At 35.9% G+C, this 26,988-nt stretch overlaps 1 protein-coding gene across 5 annotated transcripts in view; it reads left to right on the top strand.

Annotated features, from left to right (window-relative positions):
* SUGCT (succinyl-CoA:glutarate-CoA transferase) overlaps nt 1-26,988 on the top strand; it is a 698,665-nt gene that overhangs the window by 122,062 nt on the left and 549,615 nt on the right. For all 5 annotated transcript variants that reach the window (XM_036918914.2, XM_036918912.2, XM_057504387.1 and 2 more), the window contains exon 8: nt 9,095-9,238. In XM_036918914.2, coding sequence (XP_036774809.1) covers nt 9,095-9,238 — 144 coding nt within the window. The remainder of the gene's footprint in view (nt 1-9,094; nt 9,239-26,988) is intronic.

Raw genomic sequence — 26,988 nt, 5'->3', positions numbered from 1 at the left:
CTGAGTGCCTCCTCTGCTACAGCCTTTACCTTTTCTACAGTGCCTTGCAGCAATGTTACCTCTGTCTTCAGAAGCTCTCTTACCTTCACCTCAGTGCTGCTCAGCTGATGTTCTCATGCCACCTCCTCCTGTGCTTCCCTCAGGGGCTCGTCTTTTTCCTTGATGGCCTCTTCCTCCTTCAGAACACCTGGCAGTGCTGCCATCTCGTCTCCAATGGCACCTTGCTGCCAGTGCTCTTGTGCTGCCTCCTCCCTCATCCAGGCCATCTCCTTCCTCAGGGAATCCACAGAGATTTGCAGCTCGTGCTCTCGTGCCGCCTCCTCCCGTATCAATACCATCTCCATCCTCAGGGCATCCACAGAATTCTGCAGCTCTCGTGCCGCCTCTTGCAGCAATACCACTTCCCTCCTCAGGGAATCTACTGAAGTTTGCAGCTCGCGTCTTTGTGCCACCATTTCTTGGGTCTCCTCTGTAGACCTTTTTAAGACTGTGAGAAGCAGCCAACCGACAGTCCCCACTGCCTCCCAGGCACTCTGCTTCCCAAAGGCTCTGCTTACTATACTAAGAGCCACCCCTACCGCCTCAGGTGTCACCTCCACTTGCCTCCAGTCCTGGAGTGGGGCCCAGTCCTTTAGGAGGCAAGCCACCTCAGACCACATACCCAGTGGGGGACAATCTACTGTTTCCCCATTCACAGGGGCAGCCCGCTGAAGCACCCCTCCCATAAGGGCAGCCTGTCTGCCCTTGGTCAACAGTAAATCTTGCCGACTATGCCAATTGTCTTGCTAATGGGTTTCAGCCCAGGCAAGTTCACTATGTATTCAGTGTGACCAAAGAAATTGACCACAAAACGCTCTTTGGGGTGAAAGAGTCTTACAAAACTGCCGACCGGCCCATCTCTCTCTCCTGCTCCAGCAGCAACCACACTGGCTCTCCCCCTCACCTCTCAGGTACAGATAAACCCTCTGTTGTCCAGGTAATTACCCATTGATAAGGAGATGAAAGATGTAAATGCACTAAAGCTTACTTTCTTTACATCTCTGAACGCCTGTTGATATGCAGATGTACCAAAGCCAGGCGAGATATTCTGGAAATATTACAATTTTACCCACAATCAGCCTTTAAAAATTTTTTCTGTATATGTCTCCCAAGGCAAGGAAACAGAAGCAAAATTAAACAAATGGGGCTACACCAAATGAAAATGCTTCTGCACAGCAAAGGAAACCATCAGCAAAATGAATACATTACATTGTTTTTAAAACATAAGAACCACTAAAAACATTTCTGCCTCTTCAAAATTGTCAGATTTTTCAAGGAAATAACTCAGGCTTTAGTTTTCAACTTCTAAATTTTGAAACAATTTTATATTTATAGAAAAGTTGCAAGAATAGTACAGGAAGTTTCTATACCCTTCAACTGTTACCATATACTCTATATACTTTACCTTATACCTTTTACCATTTTAAAATGTTAACATTTTACAAAACTGTACTACAATGATCAAAACTAAGAAATTAACGCTTGTACAGTATTATTAACTAAACTCCACACTTTATTCAGTTTTCACTAGCTTTTCCACTAATGTTCAGGTTTTACTTTGAATGATTGTTTGAATACATGAATGAATAGGGGATGAGAGAGTATAAGGAAATAACATTGATAGTAGTTAGAGTGGGGAAATACATAAGTGAATACAGAAAGTGAGTAATAGGGAAAGTTCTTAATATTTTTATTTTATACTTTGTCCTCTTTCTGTAACTATGTCTTAAGTAGAATCCTCCATTTCTTTCTTTTTTTAATTAAATTATCATTGATATACAATCTAATGAAGGTTTCACATGAACAACATTGTGGTTTTAACATTCACCCATATTATCAAGTACTCACCCCCGCACATTCCAGTCACTGTCCATCAGCATAGTAAAATGCTATAGAATCATCACTTGTCTTCTCCATGTTGTACTGCCTTCGCCGTGACCTACCTATATTGTGATTGTGAATTATAGTGCCCCTTAAACCCCTTCTCCCTCTCTCCCCACCCACCCTCCCCACCCCTTCTCTTTGGTAACCACTGGTCGCTTCTTGGAGTCTGTGAGTCTGCTGCTATTTTGTTTCTTCAGTTTTGCTAGAATCATCATTTTCCTGTGCCTTTGTTGATAAGAAGTACATCTGTTGTAATTTTACAGAAAAATTATTACAAATTGTTCTTACAAAAGGTTACATTAATTTATTAAAAGAGCTAACTGCTTTTAAAGTGGTTTCTAAGTGACAATGAAAAAAATTAAAATTCTATTATCAATTTCTAGAATTAAAATTTAGTAAAATAAAAATATCACTTAGTTTCTAAAAGTCTACATATCCATTTAAATACACTTCCAATAAATTATGGTGGGATTCTAGGGCATATTGCTAAACAAGATCAGTTAATTACCCATTTTTCCTCATGTGTACTTTCTAAGTATTCTGAATGATGAATTCCTATACCTATTGACATAAAGAGATAGTACCACTCCATTTATTCCAGATTTGAGAAGGGACACATTATTTTGTATTGTCATGGTAGTATGGCTCCAGTGGAATTGTAGATTTGGAAGGAGAGTCTCTTATCTTGCATATCCACAATGCTTTCTCAGTTTCTGTCTGATTGCCCCTGGGAATATTTAGTCACTTCACAGCCACAGTGTGCTTCTCTGTGGGTTTCCTGTTCACTAAATGGTAATGATTTACACTTCCTTATTCCTCTGGCATGCTGACAACTCTTTGATGACACAAATATGATTATGAGGGATTTCAGAGTATAAGCATAGCCATCTCTGAATTATACTAGAAAATATATGGTATATCTTCTGTAGTTATTGCTACCAAACAGCCCTGAAAGAAATGTAACTCCTACAGTTTTCACTATCATTTTCTTCAGCAGACCTTTAAAAAGACCTTTTAAAAACTTTATTTATATTTATTTCTATTTTTTTTTGTTTTAATGGTATTAAAAAAAAGCTTTATGAAGATACAATTTGCATATCATGCAATTCATTCTTTTAAAGTGTACAATCTAATAGTTTTGCAGATATTCACAGTTGTACAACTACAATCAATTTTAGAATATTTTTATTACTCTATAAGGAAATCCCATATCCATTAGCAGCACTCCTTATCCCCACTTCCTCCCAGCCCTTGCCTCTGCTTTTCATCTCTATGGATTTGCCTATTCTGGACATTTCATGAAAATAGTGTCATGTAATATGAGCCCTCTGGTTTCTCTCACATAATGTTTTCAAGGTTCTTCCACAATGTAGGATGTATCAATACTTCGTTTCTTTTTATTGCAGGCAATGAATAAATATCCTGCTGTATGGCTAACACACATTTTACTTATCCTTTTATCAGTTGATGGACATTTGTGTTATTTCCACTCAGGCTATTTTGAATAATGCTTCTATGAAAATATGTGTATGAGTTTTTCGTGAGGAAGTGTTTTCATTCTCAGCTGAATACCTATATAAGTGGAATTGCTGGGTCATATGGTAACTGTGTTTAATTTGAGGAACTGCCAAACTGTTTTCTTCAGTGAATATACCATTCACAATCCCATCAGAGTGTGTAAAAGTTTTGATTTTCCACATCCTTGCTAACACTTGTCATTATCTTTCTTTTTCATAATAGCCATTCTATTGGGTGTAACAGTGGTATCTCGTTGTTTTGATTTGCATTTCCCTAATGACTAAAGATGTTGAGCACCTTTTCATGTGTTTATTGGCTATTCATATATCTTTGGAGAAATGTATATTTAAACCCTCTGCTCATTTTTAATTGGGTCATTTGTCTTTCTATTGTTGAGTTGTAAGCTTATTGTGGTTTCATTTGCATTTCTCTGATGGCTAATGATGTTGAACATCTTTTCATGTGCTTAATTACCATTTGTATATCTTCTTTGGAAAATTTCTATTCAGAACCTTTGCCCATTAAAAAAGAATGGGTTATTTGTCTTCTTATTACTGAGTTGTAAGTGTTCTTTTTAAATTCTGTTTGTAGGTTCTGTATCAGGTATGTGATTTGTAAAACTTTATCCCATTCTTTATCTATTAATTTTTGTGATGGTTTCCTTTAAAACACACTTTATAAATTTTAATGATGTTCCATTTATATATTTTTTCTTTTTTTTTGCTATTTGATGTCATATCTAAGCAATACTTGCCAAATTAAAGATTATAAGGATTTACTCCTGTTTTCGTGTTTTATAGCTTCAGTTTTTATGTGTAGGTCTATGGTCCGTTTATAGTTAATTTTTGTATATGGTGTGAGCTGGGTGTTCAACTTCATTCTTCTGAAATCTTTTCACCATTTTTTGGAAAGACTATTTTTCCCCATTGAATTATCTTGGTATGCTTGTCAAAAATGAATTGAGAGTAAATCTGAGAACTTCTGTTAGCTGTATATATGTCTTACACCAATACTATGCTGCCTTGTTTATAGTATCTTATAGTAACTTTTGAAATTTGGAAGTATGAATCTTCCAACTTAATTCTTGTTTTTATAGATTCTTTTGGCTATTCTTTGTCCCTGGTATTTCCATATGAATTACGGGATCAGATTTTATTTTTGCAAAAAGGGGAATGTAGGATTTTGGTAGGTGTAGTTGCATTGAATTTGTAGATCAGTGGGGAGTATTGCCATATTAACAATATTAAGTGTTCTGATTCATGACAATCGATGTCTTTTTATTTATTTTGTCTTCTTTAACTTCTTGAACAATGTTTTATAGTTTTAAGGTTTTAAGTTTGTACTGCTTTTGTATAATTTATTCCTAAGTGCTTTCTTTTTTTTATGCTATTATAAATGGAATTGTTTTCTTAATATCATTTTTGGTTTATTTATTGTTACTTTGTAGAAATGCAATTGGTTTTTGCATATTGCTTTGTATCTTGAAGACCTGCTGAACTAATTTATCAGTTCTAAGAGTTTCTTCAGTGGATTCCTTAGATTTTCCTGTATACAAGATTATGTCATCTGCAAATAGAGATAGTTTTACGTCTTTATTTCCAGTCTAGAGTCCTTTTATTTCTTTTTCTTCTCTAATTGCATTGGCTAAAATAGCCAGTATACTGTTGAATTGGAGTGATGAAAGCAGATACCCTTGTCTTGTTCCAGATACTGGGGTGAAGCATTCAGTCTTTCATCTTTAACTATAATGTTGGCTGTGTTTTTTTCACATATGCCTTTTATGAGATTGAAGAAATTCACTTTTATTCCTAGTGTGTTGAGTATTTTATCATGAAGAGTGTTGAGTTTTAGTAAATGCTTTTTTTGCATCTATTGAGATGATCATGTTGCATTTGTCCTTTATTCTAATGATATGGTGTGTTGAAGTGATGGATTTTCAAATGTTAAACAAACCTTGATTTCCTGAGAAAAGTCCCAGTTTATCATGGTGTATAATTCTTTTTATATATTTTGAGATCCAGTTTGCTAGTGTTTTGTTGAGGTCTTTTTGTGGTCATAATAATAAGGTATATTGGTCTGTAGTTTTATTTTCTTTTGATGTCTGCATAGCTTGACCTCAGTATATTACTGGTCTAATGGAATGAGTTGAAACATGCTCCTTCCTCTTCCAGTTTTTGGAAACATTTGTGAAGCCTTAATGTTAATTCTTCTTTAATTGCTAGGTAAAATCCACCAGTTAAGCTGAAAAAAGCCTGGGCTTTTTTTATTCTGTTGGAAGCATTTTGATTCTGAATTCAATATCTCTTATTGTCATATGCCCTCAGTTTTTCTGTTTATTCTTTAGTCAGTTTCATTAGTTTGTATCATTCTAGGAATTTGTCCATTTTTAATTTGTTGGCATACAATTGCTCATAGTTCATATAATCCTTTTTATTTCTTTAAGGTCATTAACCATATTCCTTCTTTCATTCTGAATTTTAGTAATTTGAATCTTCTTTCTTTTTTTTTCTTGGAAAGTTCAGGTAAATGTGTCAATTTTTTTGATCTTTTTAAGGAACCAACTTTTTGTTTTGTTGATTTTCTCTACTGGACTTTATTCCCTATTTCAGTATTTTCTGCTCTAATCTATATTATTTCTTTCTTTTTGCTTGCTTTGGGTTTAGTTTGCTCTACTTTTTCCAGTGTATTAAAGGGAAGTCTATATTATTGATTTGAAGTCTTTTTTTGGTATATTTACAGGTATACATTTCTGTAAAATACTGCTGTAGCTGTATTCCATAAATTTTGGTATGTGTGTTTGTATTTTCTAATGTCTTATGTGTCATCTTTCCTCTGTTACTCATTGGTGTTCGGGGATCATGTTATTTGCTGTCCACATATTTTTGGGTTTTCCAAATATGCCTTTGTTATTGATTCTACTTTCATTATGGTCTGATCTACAAACGTATTTTGTATGAACTTACTCCTCTTAAATTTATTTTAGCTTGTTTTATGGCCTAGGATATCATCTATCCTGGAGAGTAGTCCATGTGTACTTGAGAAAAATGTGCATCTTGTTTTTTGTTGATGGAAAGTTTTATAGATATCTATTAGCAATACTTGATTTATGGTGTTGTTTAAATCTTTTCTTTCTCTTTTAATCTTCTTTCTAGTTGCTCTATTCAGTATTCATATTTGAGTTTTGAAGTCTCCTACTATTATTCCTGAGGTGTCCATTTCTCCCTTCAATTCTGTTACTTTTTTGCTTTGTGTATTTGGTGGCCCTATTGTTTGGTACATGTATGTTTATAATTGTTATATCTTCCCAATGCATTGACTAACCTTTTTAATTATAATATCTTTCTCTTTTTCTCTAGTAACATATTTTTGTGTGTGTTTTAAGGTCTGTTTTGTCTGAAATTAGGAGACACTTCAGCATTCTTATGGCTGCTGTTTGTATGATATATCTTTCCCATGCTTTCATTTTCAGCCTATTTTATCCTTTGAATCTAAAGCATGTTAACAAGCCTGTTGTCAATTGGTCTTTCACTACAGATATTTGTGCAAATGGCCATTTTTTTCATTTCTGCAACAATCTGTGTAATTGAATTCTATTATTTTATTTTATTTTATTTTTAATTGAAGTATAGATGATATGTTGGCTTCATGTATACAACATAGTGACTCAACAATTACATATGTTGCAAAATGCTCATCATGGTAAGTGTAATCACCAACTGTTACCATACAAAATATTACAGTATTATTGTATATTCCATATGTTCAATTTTCCCGTGCTGTGACTTATTTATTTCGTAACTGAAAGTTTTTCCCTCTTTATCTTCTTCATCTATTTTGCCCATCTCTCCATTCTCCTCTCCTATGGCAACCACCAGTTTGTTCTCAGTGATTCTGAGTTTATCTCTGTTTTGTTTGTTTGTTTGTCCATTTGTTTTAGTTTTTAGGTTTTAGATAAGTGAAATCATATGGTAACAAATGGTCATTTTTAACAAAGGCAATATTGCCTGTAATATCTGGATGACTTAATGTCTAATGCTCATTCATCTCACTATCATTCTGGTTAATGTAGTGATGTTTTTATGATATCAATCAGGTGTAGTCTCCCCTCTCCAAGAAATTTTAAATATAATATAAAAGATTTATTATCTTATTTATCCTAATTTGTCTGAGAAGTATAACAAATAAAATACATTATGTTCATTTTATACTGAGAAAGCAGATACCTATAAACTTAAATTTGAACTTTCTCTCACTTTTAATACTTCAAGTAATCTTAAATCCCAAAGGCAAATTTAATTTTAAATTTACTTATTCAGGCCACTGGTTACAAGTTTTGTCAGTAATAATAGAAAACTGCCAGGAATTTCCAATTTTCATTATCATATTGTCCTTGAAATTCTGTTGAAAAGCAGGGAAAAAAAGTTTTTAGGCATTATATAGTTTCACTTGCTTTTGACATTATTAGCACTCTTGTGAGATAATTAGCATAGTTTGGGTATGGGCTACAGAAATGGGAAAATTAGCTTCTGAAATGACTGACTAGCAGCTGGAGTTAATGAATAAGGAAGTGCTTGAATGAATGTATCAACCAGATGAAATGTTAAGTGTAGGTTTTGTTTTAGGTATTTGTTCTGTGCAATGAAAGCCTTCATAGAATTTAGACTTGTGAAAAATAGGAACTCTTTGATCTAACAATGACTGATAATAATGTTGATAATTTTGATAGCTAATTTTTATAGGGTACTTACTATTTGTCAGGCACTGTTCTAATATCTTTTACACATGGTTCAAGAATTAGATTGTCAAATCAGGCTGACAGGAATTGCAGATGTTAATCAGTATCAAGCTTTACTTGTAATTTTAAGGATATAAGCAATCAAAAAGCACAGGAGAAGCAGAGAGAGTGTTTCTGGACATTGAGGGAGACCTGATTCTTTCTCCCCACAATAGACAAAGCTCTCAATTCCAGAGCAGGAGATAAGACCTCTGATGAAGTACATGGGTTACCTCATACAACAGGGAGCTGACAGGCTGTGAAACATCTCCATTTTCTACTCAGATAGTTGGATAACTCACACCTCATACCCCATAAATGTTTAGATTCTAGGTTTGTTACCATAATAATTCTAAACAAGGAGTATCCTGCTGAAAGCCTTCTATGGATAGGTACTTTTTTATTTAAAAAATAGCATTAGTATATTTGCCAATTATTAACATTTTTATAAGGAGATTAGACCAGGTCTTCTGCCTTCTTTCTTAGGAGAGCCTCCTATCCAAGAGAAAAAAAAACCCCAAACTTTAACTCTTTGTTTTCCAACAGATTAACTCATTTAAATTAAAATTGAATTATTTACTTTTTTCATATAAATAAAGCAAAATATATTAAGGAACATCAGAATGTTACAAAGTCTTTTATTTGGTTTAGTTTGGTTGGTAAGGGGGTGGAGTGAGAAATATGGCAAATATACAAAATACAAACATATTCTCACCACCAACAAATATTCACAGTAACAGTTTGTTGTATTTCTTTTGTGTGTATGTGTGCAGATGTCATATACAATTCTTTCTTCTGTTTGATCTTAGAATATTTGATTAAAATCATATCATGGTTTTAATTTGTAATTTTCTCTGTTTTCGTTAACCCTCTCATCAGGATGGAGATCCAGTTCGTCCCGGAGTAGCCATGACTGATCTTGCCACTGGCCTGTATGCTTATGGAGCCATTATGGCTGGACTGATACAAAGATATAAAACCGGAAAAGGACTCTTCATTGATTGTAACCTATTGTCATCTCAGGTACTGATCCAAATAACATTTTAGATAGTGGTATGAAACTGTGTATCTGATGTGTATCTCTTTCACATCAAATTCAATGCTTACATGTGCAAAAATAAAAAACAAAACAGAAAATTCTCCACAAACAACATCAAAAGCTGCTCCATTTTGGTGTGCTTAGTTTCTGTTCTGTCATGTTAAAATAAATGGACCACAAAGATTTTGTTGTATGTAGATATTGCTGTTGAATAGAATTTTAAGGATTATTTTATTAGCATAAGTCTGTTGCTACTTGTGAGACAAGAGTGTAGTTGTTTCTATTTTATTGTCTCATGAGCTCTGTAACTTCTTTTGACTGGAGCCTTTCACGTTTTTGGGCTATGGACCCTTTGGTTAATCTGGTGAAGTCTGTGGATTTTTTCTCAGAATTGTTTTTAAAATGCTTAGGATTACAAAGTAAACCAATTATGTTGAAATATAGTTATTCCAATTTAAAAATCAATTCTGTATTATAGTAACATACGTGATTTTTTGTCACAAACTCGATCAGTGAGTCCTATTACTATTGCAATTTTGAGGTAGTTTGAGCATAAATGATATTTTAAGATATTTGCAATGACTATAATATAATATGATAATATTTATTGGTAATCAAGTCATAGGTACTGCTAATGCTCCGATGGTTTTTTTTGCCTACATTCGTAATTGAAGAAAATGCTAAATTTTCATTAGAGGTTGATGAAAATAAAAATGTGTTTTTTTCCATTTAAGTTAATTAGTTCCCAGAATTCTTTCCATGGATTCCAGATTAAGAACCCCTGGTTTGGATACTTTATCAGTTATATTATGCTAAGTACTAAACTGGTGAAATAAAAGGGTTAACTTCCTCTCAAATTGACACTTTCCTCCTTTTTTGCTGGAGCAGACCCTGATGCTGTACCATATGTGAGCTGATTCTGAATAGATAATTTTTCAGGGAAAAAAAAAAATCTAATTTGTGCAAGGACACATTTTACTGTGGGAAAAATTACGTTATAGACAGAGACCTCAGTTGGGAATTTCAGATTTAAATGGCATACATGGGAAAATAGTAAACTTGGAACACTGCTTTGGAGATTTTTTTCTCTGGGACAAAATTAAGGAGGTGCATAGAGGTAAAAAGCATTAATATGGTTGAAGGTGAAATACTATACATGTCTTTTCAATGTTACCTTTGAGCCACAGTCAGAATTTTAATGGTTACATAAAAGGGTAAAAGGACTCTCTCATACGAATGATCTAGCTCCTTAACAGAGAAACACATATGTTAGTTATGGGAAGAAGCTGAAACTCTTTTCTTCTCTCCCTTAATTTTATAGCTGTGAGGAACCTGAGGTAGGTTAACTGATTGGCAAAAACTTGCACATCCAATAAGCATGTGAGCCATAAAGGATTCATGGGTGTGTGACCCCTGCAGTGGCAGAGGGCCCTAAGCTTAATTTAAATGCTCTGCTGTTGTTGCCTTAAAACTCTTAATAATTTTTGAACAAGAGGCCCTACATTTTTCATTTTGCACCAGCACTCTCAAATTGTGTAGCTGGTCCTGGATTTGGGCTCTGCTTAGGTCTCCTGATCTCTACCTAAACTGTTTTGATTAATTAATTGGCTTCGGAAAAAAAGTCTCTTGTAGAGTATCATAAAGTTTAATTCTTTTCCAGCACCAGACACAATATGGATTTGTGTGGTTCCTTGGTGATGGGGTGGAGGTGGGTGGATTCATTAATAGGGCTGTTTCAAAGTGATGGTTCAGTGAATGCAAACTCATGCATATGTGCACACATTAATACATTCCACCCATTTTGGGTGTGTGTCTATGTTGTTCATGCTGCTCCTTGAGATTGTAAATTCCATTAGTGCAGGACTAATGTTTGTTCTTGCTTATGGTGGTCTGCTCAAAGCCCAGCTCAGTATTTGTCAAATAGCAGGCTCTCCCAATCTTTTGAGAAATTTTGCCCTTGTGGGTCCTTTCCTTCATAAAGATATTGAAATTATAGTTAAAAATTAAAGCCAAATAATGAGGCCTGAAAGATAGAATGTATTGATTGGTGTAGGCTCTGCCTGGTACTTGAGATGGGTTAACTCCACCCAAACTGTATGGCTGTGACTGGGGAGAGGTGGTTCACCCAAAGAATGGTGTGGTTATTTCTTGGCCCAGGCAAGGGAAGTGGATATTGGAAAGCCAGTCAAGAAATGTTCACTATATAAACATACTGGAGTGTTTTGAGGATGTAAAGCAATAGAGGATGTAAAAAATCCCTTGTAAATTAGAAAGTATTTTACTGATGACTAGCATTCATTTTATTAGGTAACTGAAAAAATATTTCAGTGTCATAAATGTGCTGAGGCTAAAATTTGGTTACTGACATAATTATTTTATTATATAATTATAACTTTTCATAATAGAGGAATCTTGACTAACTTCACTTAGTCTTTCAATTTAAGATAATATTTATAGATTCTAGATCCAAAAACCAAACCACAAAATAATAAAAATATGCTTTATGAAGTAAATGGTAAATGCTATTTCTAGATACTTTTCAAAGTAACATAATAGGAAACTTCAACTTTTAAAAAATGTGTTCATTTCCTTTTTTTATGTAAATGTTCGCCTGCATTAAGCACACATCATTTAAATTTAATTTTAGCTGCCTGAAAAATGACTGTGATTTCATGAGGTGGTTAAAAAACATACTTCTCTATTCACTTTGATTGCATTACATAGGATGACAAATGATTATACTATTCAATATTAGTTGCTAAAATTAAATTTTGTATTCCCCTTCTTAAAAATGATTTAGTGTACAATTAGACAAGTTACCCTTGATTTGAATAGTAGCTAATTATTAACTCAGAGTTGATTGCCTCAACCACAACAAAACCATTTCATTGTAGATACATGACAGTTGCCGGGATGTGGTTTGTAGTGGGCACCACATTTTTTGTAGTTTCAAGGCTATAAACTTTTAACCTTTGTCATAAAATTCTTTGATTTTTTTTTATTCTTAACATATTTTAAAGTTGTCAACTGAAGATTGTCTTATGTCAGCATCTGAACAGTGTTCTTTAAATGATATTGGTAAATAACAAGGAAGTGGGTTTGGATGTGGTTCTAATTATTCTGTTGCTCTTATTCTTCTGTTGTGGCTTACAGAAATATCTTCTGGGAGTTTTAATATCCTTCCTGTACTTAATTGCAACCAGGTTTCCATAATTACTACTACAATGAGGTAGTTTTTTTAGCACCAAACTTTCATAATTATTTTCACATATAGGATGTATAGGCACTTTTGATGTCTCTATCCTTTCTCCACATTCATAATATTGTTCATGTTTAAGGTCAATAAAATTTTAGCTTTATTGTAGCATGTTTTTATGGATGAACTTTTGAATCTCAAATAAATATAGTAGTCTGAAATTCATCTTTTTGTGTCTTTAGGTGCACTGTTTCTTGTTTTCTTTTTTAATCTATATATTTTTGTACAATTTTGTACAATTTGTACAATGAGGTATATTTTACATATCATGAAATTCATCCTATTGCAAGTGGCCTTTAACAAATTTTAATAACTTTAGCAAGTTATGCAGTTGTCACTATAAATCAGATTTTGAAATAAACACTCATACAGTCACCTCTGGTCTGGGTCTTACCCATGAGGCTAGAATGGACCAGTTTTGAGTTTGGAGGTATGTAGGGCTAGACTGACTTTGAAGAATTCAGGGCCCGTCATGAACATCTGTGGGCCCTAGAAAATTTTGCCTTTGTGGGTCCTTTCCTCCATAAAGATATTAAGAATTATAAGTGCATTGGTATAAAGAATGTGGTTTATTATTATTTCACTCACTTCTGATTTTAAAAGAAATTAAAATTAAAACATTTTTGTGTATCCTTAAAAGTATCATGGGCTCTAGGCAGTATGCCTATGATGTTAGCTCTGGAAGAATAATCCTGAGAATAGTTTGTAAATGAGGCAAAATCTGTGAGCAAAGGCAATCATGTATCAGGAAGGATATGGAGGATGAAAACTGCGACCATGCTGAAGGGTGAATAGAGGATGGAAAGGTAGAGGCAGCGGTCCATAACCAAGGAAGCTGGGAGAATAGCATAGGGACAGACAAAAAGAGGATATTATCGCAGAGCTTTAGAAATCAGGGAACCCTGAGATTGCCTTTGAAGCTCTTTTTTGAGGAGCCTAATGCATTCCTGTCTTGAAGGCTCTTGTCAACCTGACAACCTTGGTTACTTGTGGCAAAATTTTAATCCTTGTCCAGCTTTCGTTCTTTAGCTAGCATTATCAGTAAGGCTTCCTTCTGCTCTTAAAGTTCAGAGGATACAGGTGGATATTAACATTTACCTAATACTAAGATTAGTTATTAGGAAAGTAAAGACACACCAAAAAATCAAAATCAGATGACTTCCAAAGAAAATTACAAAGAATTTTAGATAATCTGCTTTTCTCTGTTAATATTTATACTATTGGTGGGACCAAATACAAGTTGACTATAATATAAAACATGGCTCACTGTTTTTTTTAAAGAAGATTCAGTGAAATGCAAGTGTGTTGGAAGGATACTCTGGTTTTGAATGACTGAAATCCTTAGCTATATTCTTGGGCATTGCATATATTTTATGTAACATGAGCCACAGTGAAGGAAACCGGGGGTTTAACTTTTAATAATTTGTATTACTAGTGGGAAAATGTATCAAGGAGAAAAGAATGAAACAGGAAGACAAATTTCACTGTGACCTAATTTAATTCTCTAAGATAATTTAAAACAATTTAGTGCTTTTAAAATGTCCTGAAAAATAGAAACATAATTAAGAACAACATAGAAAAGAAATAGGTAGGGAAAGATCCATTGGTGTTGACAAACATTCCCTGAATCTAGATTTTGTTCTTGCAGAATCTTGGAGAATAATGATTTTGTTCCTAAAGGTGGGTTTTATAGGGATTAAAATCGCCTGTATTCTCTAGAATTAAAACAATTTGTTTTTGTCACTTAGTTAATCAATTCCACTTTTATCTTTGTATTTTTCTTTGTATTTTATGTAGAACAAAATGTAGTAATCATATCCTTCTGTATTGGCTAATTAATGGTGACTCTTTATGTGCCATGAGTTATGGACCAGTTGATTCCTAAATGAATGTGTTTGTTTTTCTTTTAAAAAACAAAACAAAACAACCCAGATTCCTGGGCCTCACAACTCAAGCATTCAGATCCAGTGGGTTTGGGTCAGCACTCAGGAGCCTGCATTTTTAAAAAATTTTTTATTTTTGATATCTTTGATGTACAATTACTTGAACAACATTATGGTTAGTAGGCTGCCCCCATCATCAAGTCCCCCCCACATGCCCCATTACAGTCACTGTCCATCAGCATAGTAAGATGCTGTTGAATCACTACTTGTCTTCTCTGTATATACTGTCTTTCCCATGCCCTCCCCCCCACATTATGTGTGCTAATAGTAATGCCCCATTTCCTCCTTATCCCTCTCTTCCCACCCACCCTCCCCAGTCCCTTTCCTTTTGGTAACTGTTAGTCCATAGTTCATTCTTGGGTTCTGTGAGTCTGCTGCTGTTTTGTTCCTTCAGTTTTTGCTTTGTTGTTATACTCCACAGATAAGTGAAATCATTTGGTACTTGTCTTTCTCTGCCTGGCTTACTTCACTGAGCATAATACCCTCTAGAGAAGCCTGCATTTTGAAGCAGCAACCCAGGTGACTGATGCAATACACCTGTGTGTCACACTTTTAAAAAGAGGGTGTGTCTTAGAATAAACATGCAATACTACTACAATGGTCCACCTATTCATTGTTATAGATAAAGGATAAGTAAACCACTAGCATTAAGCATGGTGGCTGAGATTTAATTTCTAGGAAAATCACTTGAGTTCTTCATAGATGTATATAAGGCATAATGGTGAGTAATTTTTAAATTTTTTGTAGCCTGGAGACATTGTATACTAGCAATATATAATTAGATCTTGATTAGCTGGATATTGTGGTTGATTTTATTTTTCTGGATAATTGACAGATGAAAGGAAATTGCTTTGGTTTCAACCATTTTCCTTTCTTTTTTCTTTTTTATTAAGGTATCATTGATATACACTCTTATGAAGGTTTCACAAGAAAAACAATGTGGTTACTACATTCACCCTTATTATCAAGTCCCCCCCATACTCCATTGTAGTCACTATCCATCAGTGTAGTGAAATGTCACAGAGTCCCCACTTGTCTTCTCTGTGCTACATTGTCTTCCCTGTGACCCCACACACACCACGTGCACTAATCATGATACCCCACAATCCCCTTCTCCCTCCATCCCCACCCACCCTCCACCACCTCCCCTTTGATAACTGCTAGTCCCTTCTTGGAGTTTGTGAGTCTGCTGCTATTTTGTTCCTTCAGTTTGGTTTCAACCATTTTCATAGAAAATCTTCTAGCTTGCTTTAGTTTACTTTTCTATTGTGGTAAATGCCATATACTAAATATATTCTCACCTTAAAAGTTATTATTTTGATGTCCTATTTTTAAACCTAATGATACTCACTTTAGGGAGTAAGAAATTAAGTTGAATCTGTACTAACAGAATCTGTCATCCATCCATTCATCCATTCATCCTTCTATCCAACCATTCATCCATCCACACTTGTTTCTCATGTTCCATAGGCCAGAGTATACAGTAAGTGATAAGTAAGCCAGCAAATTTCCTATCCCATGGAATTTACATTGTACTTGTAGATATAAATAATAAATTAGTAAGAAATGATAAATTTGAGAAGGAAATAAACAGTTAGGTAAAGATAACAGGGACACTTCTGTTAGCTAGGGAAAGATTATTCCAGATGGAACAGTAAATGCAAACCCTGAAGAAAGATAAACTTTGGCATGTTTTAGGAACTGGAAAAAGTTTGATGTGAGTGATGTGAGAGACACTGGCACTAAATCTAGCCATTTATTGATACTCATTGGAAGAATAAACATGGGGTGTTGCATTTAAATAATAATCCAATAATCTGTAGTTAGGAGACTTATTAGAAGTTAGGAGTTGGTAACAGAATGTTCTTTTTTGGGGGAGAGGGAATTTATTGGCAGGGTACTAGTTCAATTCTCTAAAGCAAGAGTTGAATTTTGGTGCTGTTTTGGTAGAATGAAGTAGAAGCAACACAGGACTGCAGAGATGTTTAATCTTTTCTGACATATGGGCTGACTGGAGACCAGTATTGATAAGGTTGAGACAGGATCTGGAAAAGAAAGTACTGTGATTATTAACAATGTCTGACAAGGTGCAACACTGGGATAGAGTTAGAAACTTGCTTATCTTGGAGTAAATGCTGCAAATATAGCCTGTTTATGTTCTCCAAAGTTGAATTATTGAGAGTGACTTTAAAAACATAATAAAACTTATAAAAGATTTACTTTATACTAGACTCTCTTCTAAGCACACTGTTGCCACCATGACTAAGTGGGTATTAAACATTTTTTTTTGTTTTTCATTGTTAAAAATCTCAAGGTGAGCATACTCTGACATCCAGGAAGACTGGATTTGGTCTCTGAGCTGTACCTTGAGCTTTTATAACCACTGCCGAGACTTGGCTGCCCTTTGGAATCACATGGGAAGATTAAAAAACTCCTGCCTGTGTCCTACACCCAGAGATTCTTGTTTAATTGTTATGGGGTATGGCTTGGGCACTGGGATTTTTAAAGCTCTCTGGATGGTTCTAATGTATAGCAAAGTTTGAGAACTTCTGTTTTGCAAAATGATTCTCAAACTTATGATATATGAAAATCATGAGGAAACTTTAAGAAAAGCCATTTTTTAAATTTTTTATTTTATTTTATTTTAGTATCATTAATCTACAATAACATGAGCAATATTATGTTTACTATATTCCCCCCATCATCAAGTCCCCCCCACATAACCCATTTTATATATATATATATATATATATATATATATATGTCACTGTCCATCAGCATAGTAAGATGCTATAGAATAACTACTTGTCTTCTCTGTATTGTACTGCCTTCCCCATGGCCCCCCACCTACATTATGTCTGCTAATTGTAATGCCTTTCTTTTCCCCCTTATCCCGCACATCCCACCCATCCTCCCCAGTCCCTTTCCCTTTGGTAACTGTTAGTCCATTCTTGGGTTCTGTGAGTCTGCTGCTGTTTTGTTACTTCAGTTTTTTTTTTTCTTTGTTCTTATACTCCACAGATGAGTGAAATCATTTGATACTTGTCTTTTTCCACCTGGCTTATTTCATTGAGCATAATTCCCTCTAGCTCCATCCTCGTTGTTGCAAATGGTAGGATTTGTTTTCTTCTTATGGCTGAATAATAGTCCATTGTGTATATGTACCACATCTTCTTTAGCCATTCATCTACTGATGAACACTTAGGTTATTTCCATTTCTTGGCTATTGTAAATAGTGCTGCAATAAACATAGGGGTGCATATATCTTTTTCAAACTGGGCTGCTGCATTCTTAGGGTAGATTCCTAGGAGTGGAATTCCTGGGTCAAATGGTATTTCTATTTTGAGTGTTTTGAGGAACCTCCATACTGCTTTCCACAATGGTTGCACTAATTTACATTCCCACCAGCAGTGTAGGGGGGGTTCCCCTTTCTCCACATCCTCACCAAAATTTGTTGTTGTTTCTTTTGGATGGTGGCGATTCTTACTGGTGTGAGGTGATATCTCATGTGGTTTTAATTTGCATTTCTCTGATGACTAGCGATGTGGAGCATCTTTTCATTTGCCTGTTGGCCATCTGAATTTCTTCTTTGGAGAAGTGTCTGTTCAGGTCCTCTGCCCATGTTTTAATTAGATTTTTTGCTTTTTGTTTGTTGAGGTGCATGAGCTCTTTATATATTTTGGATGTCAACCCTTTATTGGATCTGTCATTTATGAATATATTCTCCCATACTGTAGGATACCTTTTTGTTCTATTGATGGTGTCCTTTGCTGTACAGAAGCTTTTCAGCTTGATATAGTCCCACTTGTTCATTTTTGCTTTTGTTGCCCTTGCAACAAAATGTTCATGAAGAAGTCACTCATGTTTATGTCCAAGAGATTTTTGCCTATGTGTTTTTCTAAGAGTTTTATGGTTTCATGACCTACATTCAGGTCTTTGATCCATTTCGAATTTGCCATTGTGTATGGGGTTAGACAATGATCCAGTTTCATTTTCTTGCATGTAGCTGTCCATTTTTGTTGAAGAGGCTGTCATTTCCCCATTGTATGTCCACGGCTCCTTTATCATATATTAATTGACCATATATGCTTGGGTTAATGTCTGGACTCTCTGTACTATTCCACTGGTCTGTGGGTCTGTTCTTGTGCTAGTACCAAATTGTCTCGATTACTGTGACTTTGTAGTAGAGCTTGAAGTTGGGAAGCGAGATGCCCCCTGCTTTATTCTTCCTTCTCAGGATTGCCTTGGCTATTCGGGGTCTTTTGTGATTCCATATGAATTTTAAAACTATTTGTTCCAGTTCATTGAAGAATGCTGTTGGTATTTAGATAGGGATTGCATTGAATCTGTAGAATGCTTTGGGCAGGATGGCCATTTTGACAATATTAATTCTTCCTAGCCAAGAGCATGGGATGAGTTTCCATTTGCTAGTGTCCTCTTTAATTTCTCTTAAGAGTGTCTTGTAGTTTTCAGGGTATAGGTCTTTCACTTCCTTGGTTAGGTTTATTCCTAGGTATTTTATTCTTTTTGATGCAATTGTGACTGGAATTGTTTTCCTGATTTCTCTTTCTGCTAGCTCATCATTAGTGTATAGGAAAGCAAAAGATTTCTGTGTGTTAATTTTGTATCCTGCAACTTTGCTGAATTCAGATTTTAGTTCTAGAAGTTTTGGAGTTGAGTCTTTAGTGTTTTTTATGTACAATATCATGTCATCTGCAAACAGGGACCATTTGACTTCTTCTTTACCAGTCTGGATGCCTTGTATTTCTTTGTTTTGTCTGACTGCTGTGGCTAGGACCTCCAGTACTATGTTGAATAACAGTGGGGAGAGTGGGCATCCCTGTCTTGTTCCTGATCTTAGGTGAAAAGCTTTCAGCTTCTCACTGTTAAGTATGATGTTGACTGTTGGCTTGTCATATATGGCCTTTGTTATGTTGAGGTACTTGCCCTCTATACCAATTTTGTTGAGAATTTTAATCATGAATGGATGTTGAATTTTGTCAAATGCTTTTTCAGCATCTATGGAGATGATCGTGTGATTTTGGTCCTTTTTGTTGATGTGGTGGATGATGTTGATGGATTTTTGAATGCTGTACTATCCTTGCATTCCTGAGATGAATCCCACTTGATCATGGTGTATGATGTTCTTGATGTATTTTTGAATTTGGTTTGCTAATATTTTGCTGAGTATTTTTACATTTATGTTCATCAGGGATATTGGTCTGTAATTTTCTTTTTTGGTGGGGTCTTTACCTTGTTTTGGTATTAGAGTGATTCTGGCTTCATAGAATGAGTTTGGAAGTATTCCCTACGTCTTCTATTTTTTGGAAAACTTTAAGGAGAATGGGTATTATGTCTTCTCTATATGTCTGACAAAATTCAACAGTGAATCCATCTGGTCCAGGGGTTTTGTTCTTGGGTAGTTTTTGATTGCCGATTCAATTTCGTTGCTGGTAATTGGTCTGTTTAGGTTTTCTGTTTCTTCCTGGGTCAATCTTGGAAGATTGTATTTTTCTAGGAAGTTGTCCATTTCTTCTTGGTTATCCAATTTGTTCGTATATAGATTTTCATCATATTCCCTAAAAATTCTTTGTATTTCTGTGGGATCCGACGTGATTTTTCCTTTCTGATTCTGTTTATGTGTGTAGATTCTCTTTTTCTCTTAATAAGTCCAGCTAGGGGCTTATCGGGAACCAACTCTTGGATTCATTAATTTTTTCTATTGTTTTATTCTTCTCAATTTTATTTATTTCTTCTCTGATCTTTATTATGTCCCTCCTTCTGCTGACTTTGGGCTCATTTGTTCTTCTTTTTCCAATCTCAGTAATTGTGATTTTAGACTATTCATTTGGAATTGTTCTTCCTTCTTTAAGTAGGCCTGGATTGGTATATACTTTCCTCTTAGAACTGCCTTCGCTGTGTCCCACAGAATTTGGGACTTTGTGCTGTTCTTATCATTTGTCCAATATATTGCGTTATCTCTGTTTTAATTTGGTCATTGATCCATTGATTATTTAGGAGCATGTTGTTAAGCCTCCATGTGTTTGTGAGCCTTTTTGTTTTCTTTGTACAATTTATTTCTAGTTTTATACCTTTGTGATCTGAGAAGTTGATTGATAGAATTTTATTCTTTTTGAATTTACTGAAGCTCTTTTGTGGCCTAGTATGTGGTCTATTCTGGAAAATCTTCTGTGTACACTTGAGAAGAATGTGTATTCTGCTGCTTTTGGGTGTAGAGTTCTATAGATGTCTGTTAGGTCCATCTGTTTAGTGTGTTGTTCAGTGCCTCTGTGTCCTTACTTATTTTCTGTCTGGTTGATCTGTCCTTTGGAGTGAGTGGTGTGTTGAGGTCTCCTAGAATTAGTGCACTGCATTCTATTCCCTCCTTTAATTCTGTTAGTATTTGTTGCACATATGTCATGCTCCTGTATTGGGTGCATATATATTTATAATGGTTATATCCTCTTGTTGGACTGACCCCTTTATCGTTAAGTAATGTCCTAGTTTATCTCTTGTTACTTTCTTTGTTTTGAAGTCCATTTTGTCTGATACAAGTATTGCAACACCTGCTTTTTTCTCCATATTGTTTGCATGAAATATCTTTTTCCATCCCTTTAGTTTTAGTCTGTGTATGTCTTTGGGTTTGAGTTGAGTCTCTTGTAAGCAGCATATAGATGGGTCTTGCTTTTTTATCCATTCTATTACTCTGTGTCTTTTGATTGGTGCATTCAGCCCATTTACATTTAGGGTGATAATTGAAAGCTACATACTTTTTGCCATTGCAGGCTTTAGATTTGTGGTTACCAAAGCTTCAAGGGTAGTTTCTTTACTATCTAACTGTCTAACTTAACTCTCTTATTAAGCTATTATAAACACAGTCTGATGATTCTTTATTTCTCTGCCTTCTTCTTTTTTTAAAATTTTGTTATCATTAATCTACAATTACATGTTTCTCTGCCTTCTTATTCATCCTCCTCCATCCTTTTTAAGTTATTTGTTTTATTCTGTACTCTTTTGTGTTTCCTTTGACTGCTTTTGTGCGTAGTTGATTTTATTTTTTGCCTTTAGTTAGTGTTTGTTTGGTCTGCTTTCTTTGGTGTGATTTTATTTTCTCCGGTGACGTCTATTTAGCCTTAGGAGTGCTTCCATCTAGAGTAGTCCCTCTAAAATACCCTGTAGAGGTGGTTTGTGTGAGGCAAATTCCCTCAACTTTTGCTTGTCTGGGAATTGTTTAATCCCTCCTTCATAGTTAAATGATTATCATGTTGGATATGGTATTCTTGGTTCAAGACCCTTCTGTTTCATTACATTAAGTATATCATGCCATTGTCTTCTAGCCTGTAAGGTTTCTGTTGAGAAGTCTAATGATAGCCTAATGGGTTTTCCTTTGTAGGTCATCTTTTTTCTCTCTCAGGCTGCCTTTAATACTCTGTCCTTGTCTTTGATCTTTGCCATTTTGTTTATTATATGTCATGGTGTTTTCTTCCTTGGGTCCCTTGTGTTGGGAGATCTGTGGGCTTCCATGGTCTGAGATACTATTTCCTTCCCCAGCTTGAGGAAGTTTTCAGTGATTATTTCTTCAGAGACACTTTCTATCCCTTTTTCTCTCTCTTCTTCTTCTAGTACCCCTATAATGCAAATATTGTTCCATTTGGATTGGTCACACAGTTCTCTTAATATTCTTTCATTTATAGAGACTGTCTTATCTCTCTCTGCCTCAGTTTCTCTGTATTCCTGTTCTCTGATTTCTATTCCATTAACAGTCTCTTGCACCTCGTCCAGTCTGCTCTTATGTCCTTCCAGAGATTCTTTCATTTTTGTTATCTCCCTCTGGAGTTAATCCCTTAGCTCTTGCATATTTCTCTGCAGGTCCATCTCCATGGTTATGACTTTTATTTTGAATTCTTTTTCAGGAAGATTGGTGATATCTATCTCACCAGGCCCTCTCTCTGGGGTTGTCTGAGTGGTTTTTGACTGGACCAGATTATTCTGCCTTTTCATGGTGATAGAAGTGGTCACAGGCAGGTGGCATGTGTCTCTGCTGAGAGTACAAAGTGCTTTCCTGCTTACTGGTCACCTTTCTCTTCTCTGCTGCTTTTGTCATTTACCTTCACACTTGGAGCAGTCTCTGGGATAATCCCCCTGACTTGCCATGGGTTGGGTGGCCCTCAGGACAGTCTAGGACTCTGTGGGGGGGTCACTGGCATGTCGTGTGTGTTCTCTTGGAGAACGGCGCCACACCGGCAGGCAGTCTCTGGGATAATCTTCCAAGCTGCCGTGGCAGGGCATTGCCTGGGCTAGCCCAGAGCCCTGCTGGGGGTGGCAGATGTGCAGGGTGTGTTCTCCTGTGAGAATGGCCACCCCCTTCCAGCACCTTCCGGATCCCACTCCTGCATCCACCGTCCGTGCCTGTCACCCACACATGAATCAGTCTCTGGGATAATCTCATGAGGTGCCATGAGCAGCATGGACCTTAGGTTTGCCTAGAGCCCTGCAGGGAGTGGCAGACATGTAGGCTGTGTTCTCCTGTGAGAACAGCTCCCTTTCATGCCTTCTGGACCTTGCTCGGGCTTCCTCTGTCTGTGCTGGGGAGCTTCTTGCCGGTGGCAGCCTCTCGATCTGTCCCAGTTTGCTACTCGGAGGACACTCTGTGTGGTGGCTGTTGGCAGGGCTGTTCTCTGGCTGCTCTGCAGCTGTGGCTGGTCAACCATTTTGCTTGCAGCACTGGCTCAGGGGGATGAATGGCAGGTTGCTTATTGCCATGAAGGGCTTCTGGGATGGGTTACCCCCCACGGAGTTGGGACACATGAAGTTTCTTAGGATTTCCAGCCTGCTGGCTGAGTGTTCCAGGATGATTTTGTCCAGCTGTTAAGCCCTTGTCCCTTTAAGAGTTTTAAAAAATGCCTGCTTTTCTTTTCTCCCAGGGGAGCCAGCTGTGGGGACCCACTCACAGTCTCCATCTCCAATTTTACTTTTCCATTTCTCTAATATCCAGTACACCATGCAATGTGTGTCTGTGCTCCCAGTGCGGATTACTAGGGCTGGTTATTTAACAGTCCTGTGCTTCCACTCCCTCCCCACTCTGATTCTTTTCCTCCCTCCAGAGAACTGGGGTGGGGGAGTGCTTGGTTCCCGCTGGGTCACAGCTTTATATCTTATCCATTTTGTGAGATGCTGAATTCTTGCAGATGTAGATGTAGCCTAGCTGTTGTACTGTATCTTCTGGTCTTGGTTTTAGGAGTAGTTGTATTTGTTGTGTTTTCAAAAATACGTATGATTTTGGGAGGAGATTTCTGCCACCGTACTCATGTCGCCATCTTGAGCTCCTCTCAGAAAAGCCATTTTTTAAAGAGAAGTTTCAGGTTTAGAACAAAATTGAGAGTTAGGTACAGAGATTTCTCATATGCTCCCTTTCCCTACCCCGTTATCAACCTCACTCACCAGTATGGTGTATTTTTTACCAAGGATGAACCTGCATTGACACATGATCACCCAAGGTCTATAATTTAATTTAAGGTTCACTCTTGTTGTTGTACATTCTGTGGGTTTGGAGAAAAGTATGATGGCATATCCATCATTGTAATAGCATACACAGCATTTCACTCCCCTAAAATTTTCTTTGCCTATTCATTGCACACCTCCCCACAACCACAGATCTTTTTCCTGTTTCATGGTTTTGCCTTTTCCAGAATGTCATATAGTTGGATCATACAGTGTGCAGCCTTTTCAGATGGGCTTCTTTCACTTAGTACTATGCATTTAAGTTTTCCTTCATGTTTTTTTACTGGCTTAGTAGCTCATTTCTTTTTATCTCTGAGTAAAATTTCCCTGTCTTGATGTACCACAGCTTGGTAATTCTGAATAACTAGAGTTTTGGCAATTGTTAAAAAGTTTGGTAACAATGAGTAAGCTATCATAACCATCCATGTGCAGATTTTTAAGTAGACATAAGTTTTCAGTTCCTTTGGGTAAATACTAAGGACCACAATTGCTTGATCACATGGTAAAATTATGTGTCATTTTGTAAGAAACTGCCAAACTGTCTTCCAGCCATTCCCGCTAGCAATGAACCTTGCTGTTCCATATCGTCACCAGTGTTTGGTATTGTCAGGGTTTTGGATTTTGGTCATTCTAATGTGTCGTGGTCCAGGGAGTTTTTTTTTTTTTAAACAAAACAAAACAAAACAAAACAACCCAGATTCCTGGGCCTCACACTCAAACATTCAGATCCAGTGGGTCTGGGTTAGCACTCAGGAGCCTGCATTTTTAAGCAGCAACTCAAGTGACTTTGATGCAGTATACCTGTGTGTCACACTTTTAAAAAGATGCTGTGTCTTAGAATAAACATGCGAGGTTTATTTCTTTCACACATCACCTTGATACTATTAAAATTAAATGGTACTAAAACTCCCCCAAATAATTTTCAATCAGTATTCAAGTCATACTTCTTCCAACTATTTTGTCTGGCCTGTGCATAGTTATGGATATCACTGTATTTCAAGTCTGTTCTCTACAAGCATCCATGGAACCTGGAGCTGCCTAGTGAACTAAAAGAATAGAGTGGTTTAGAAAGAACCCCAAGGCTTTATGACTGTATGGTACATTGAACATGACTTTAGGCAATGATGACATAGACTAACTAAAAATCATCAGCTGACTGTTTAGTGTGACCTGCAGTCTTTAGGAGTGTGGGAATTCTTCATCTTGGACCCTTGACTTGAAGGGAAACAGCAGCAGAGAGGGACATTTCACCGGCCATAGATATGAACCAAAAGTCAGACTCCACTTTTCTCCTGGTGACCAGAGTCCACATATCTGTCTTTTAAACCATAATTACTCCCACAGACATGTTATCAATCATGGCATTCTAAAAATGAAAGGATTTAAAAACTGGCTTAGCTGCTAATTGACAAATATACTTTACAAAATAGATTTGTAGGTAGTACTGTGATAAAGGGTGTTTGTTAATTTAAGAAAAAGCTGTGTTTTATTAGCATATGTGAAATATCAGTTGTATAATGGTTGAAATGTATAAGGGCTATGTAGAAAATAGAGTCAAATGTCTTATTGTCCAGTGTTTCTTAATGACTGTAATAGAATGGCATACAGGACTTTTCCACACTGTTAACAAAAGAAATACATGTTCATAAAAAATGCCCAAAATTATACAAATGTATAACTTAGTAACTGAAAGATTTTTGTAATTCCACTCCTTAGCATTAGTGACTAATATTTGGTGAATATTTCAGAAAAATATCTTAGTAATTGAACTGACTAATGAATCTTTCTTGATTTCCAGGAACATATATTTTTTGTCTTAGTGGTATAATCATATGTAATATTGTTTTGGATGAAAACTAAATTTCAGAATTCAGTTAAGTCATAATGTAAATATTTTTCCTGTATGGAAATTAAAAAAAATAATTACTAGTTTATTTAGGTCTAAAGATAAATTTTTGCTTGTTTGATGCTTAGTCAGCTCCCGCCCTACACTCCACGTCTGACCGCCACCACGTACTTAATTGTTGTGACTGTTTCTTTCAGGTTTCCGTAGTGCAGGTGCTGCTCATGGGGGAAATACCCACAATTTGCTGTGCTGTTTGGAGCAGGTGTTTTAGTCATCCTCACTCACTGCTTCTGAACTCCATAGTCCACTAACCAATAGGATGTATATTAAGAAACATAAGTAACCTGGTGACAATATTATTTCTTCACTGGATTACTGAGATGCTATTAATAAACAGGATGATTTTTTGAGGAAAATGAAGTATTGTACCAAGTTACCAGCAACCTCTCTTACCCTCAGGTTAATAATTTGGACTGGTCTTGACAACGTGATAGTTTAATTGAGAATAGGGGAACAGAAATACAAAGAATTATTAGAGAATTCCATGAAAAATTATATGCTGATAAATTGGACAACCTAGAAGAAATTAACAACTTCCTATAAAACTTCCAAGACTGACCCAGGAAGAAACAGAAAATCTAAATAGACCAATTACCAGTAATGAAATTGAATTGATAGTCAGAAACTCCCAATGAACAAAAGTACAGTACCAGATGGCTTCACAGCTGAATTCTACCAAACATTTAAAGGGGAACTAATACCCATCCTTCTTAAAGTAGAAGAGGGTATACTGCTAAACTTATTCTATGAGGACAGCTTCACTCTAATACCAAAACCAAACAAAGACAGTACAAAAAATGAAAATTTTAGTCCAGTATCCATGATGAACATACATGCAAAAATTCTCAACAAAATATTGGCACACTGAATTAAAAAATACATAAAAAAATGATCCATCATGACTAAGTAGGATTTATTCCAGGGATGCAAAGATGGTACAATATTTCTAAATCAATAAATGTCATACACCACATTAACAAAATGAAGAATAAAAACCACATGATCATCTTAATAGATGCTGAAAAAGCATTTGACAAAATTCAACATCCATTCATGATTAAAAACTCTCAATCAAATGAGTATAGATGGTATGTAACTCAACATAATAAAGGCCATATATGACAAATC

The sequence above is a fragment of the Manis pentadactyla genome, chromosome 7 (assembly GCF_030020395.1).
Source record: "Manis pentadactyla isolate mManPen7 chromosome 7, mManPen7.hap1, whole genome shotgun sequence".
Taxonomy (NCBI): Eukaryota; Metazoa; Chordata; class Mammalia; order Pholidota; family Manidae; genus Manis; species Manis pentadactyla.
The sequence above is the reverse complement of the archived record's forward strand: the minus strand, read 5'-3'. Positions and strand labels throughout refer to the sequence as shown.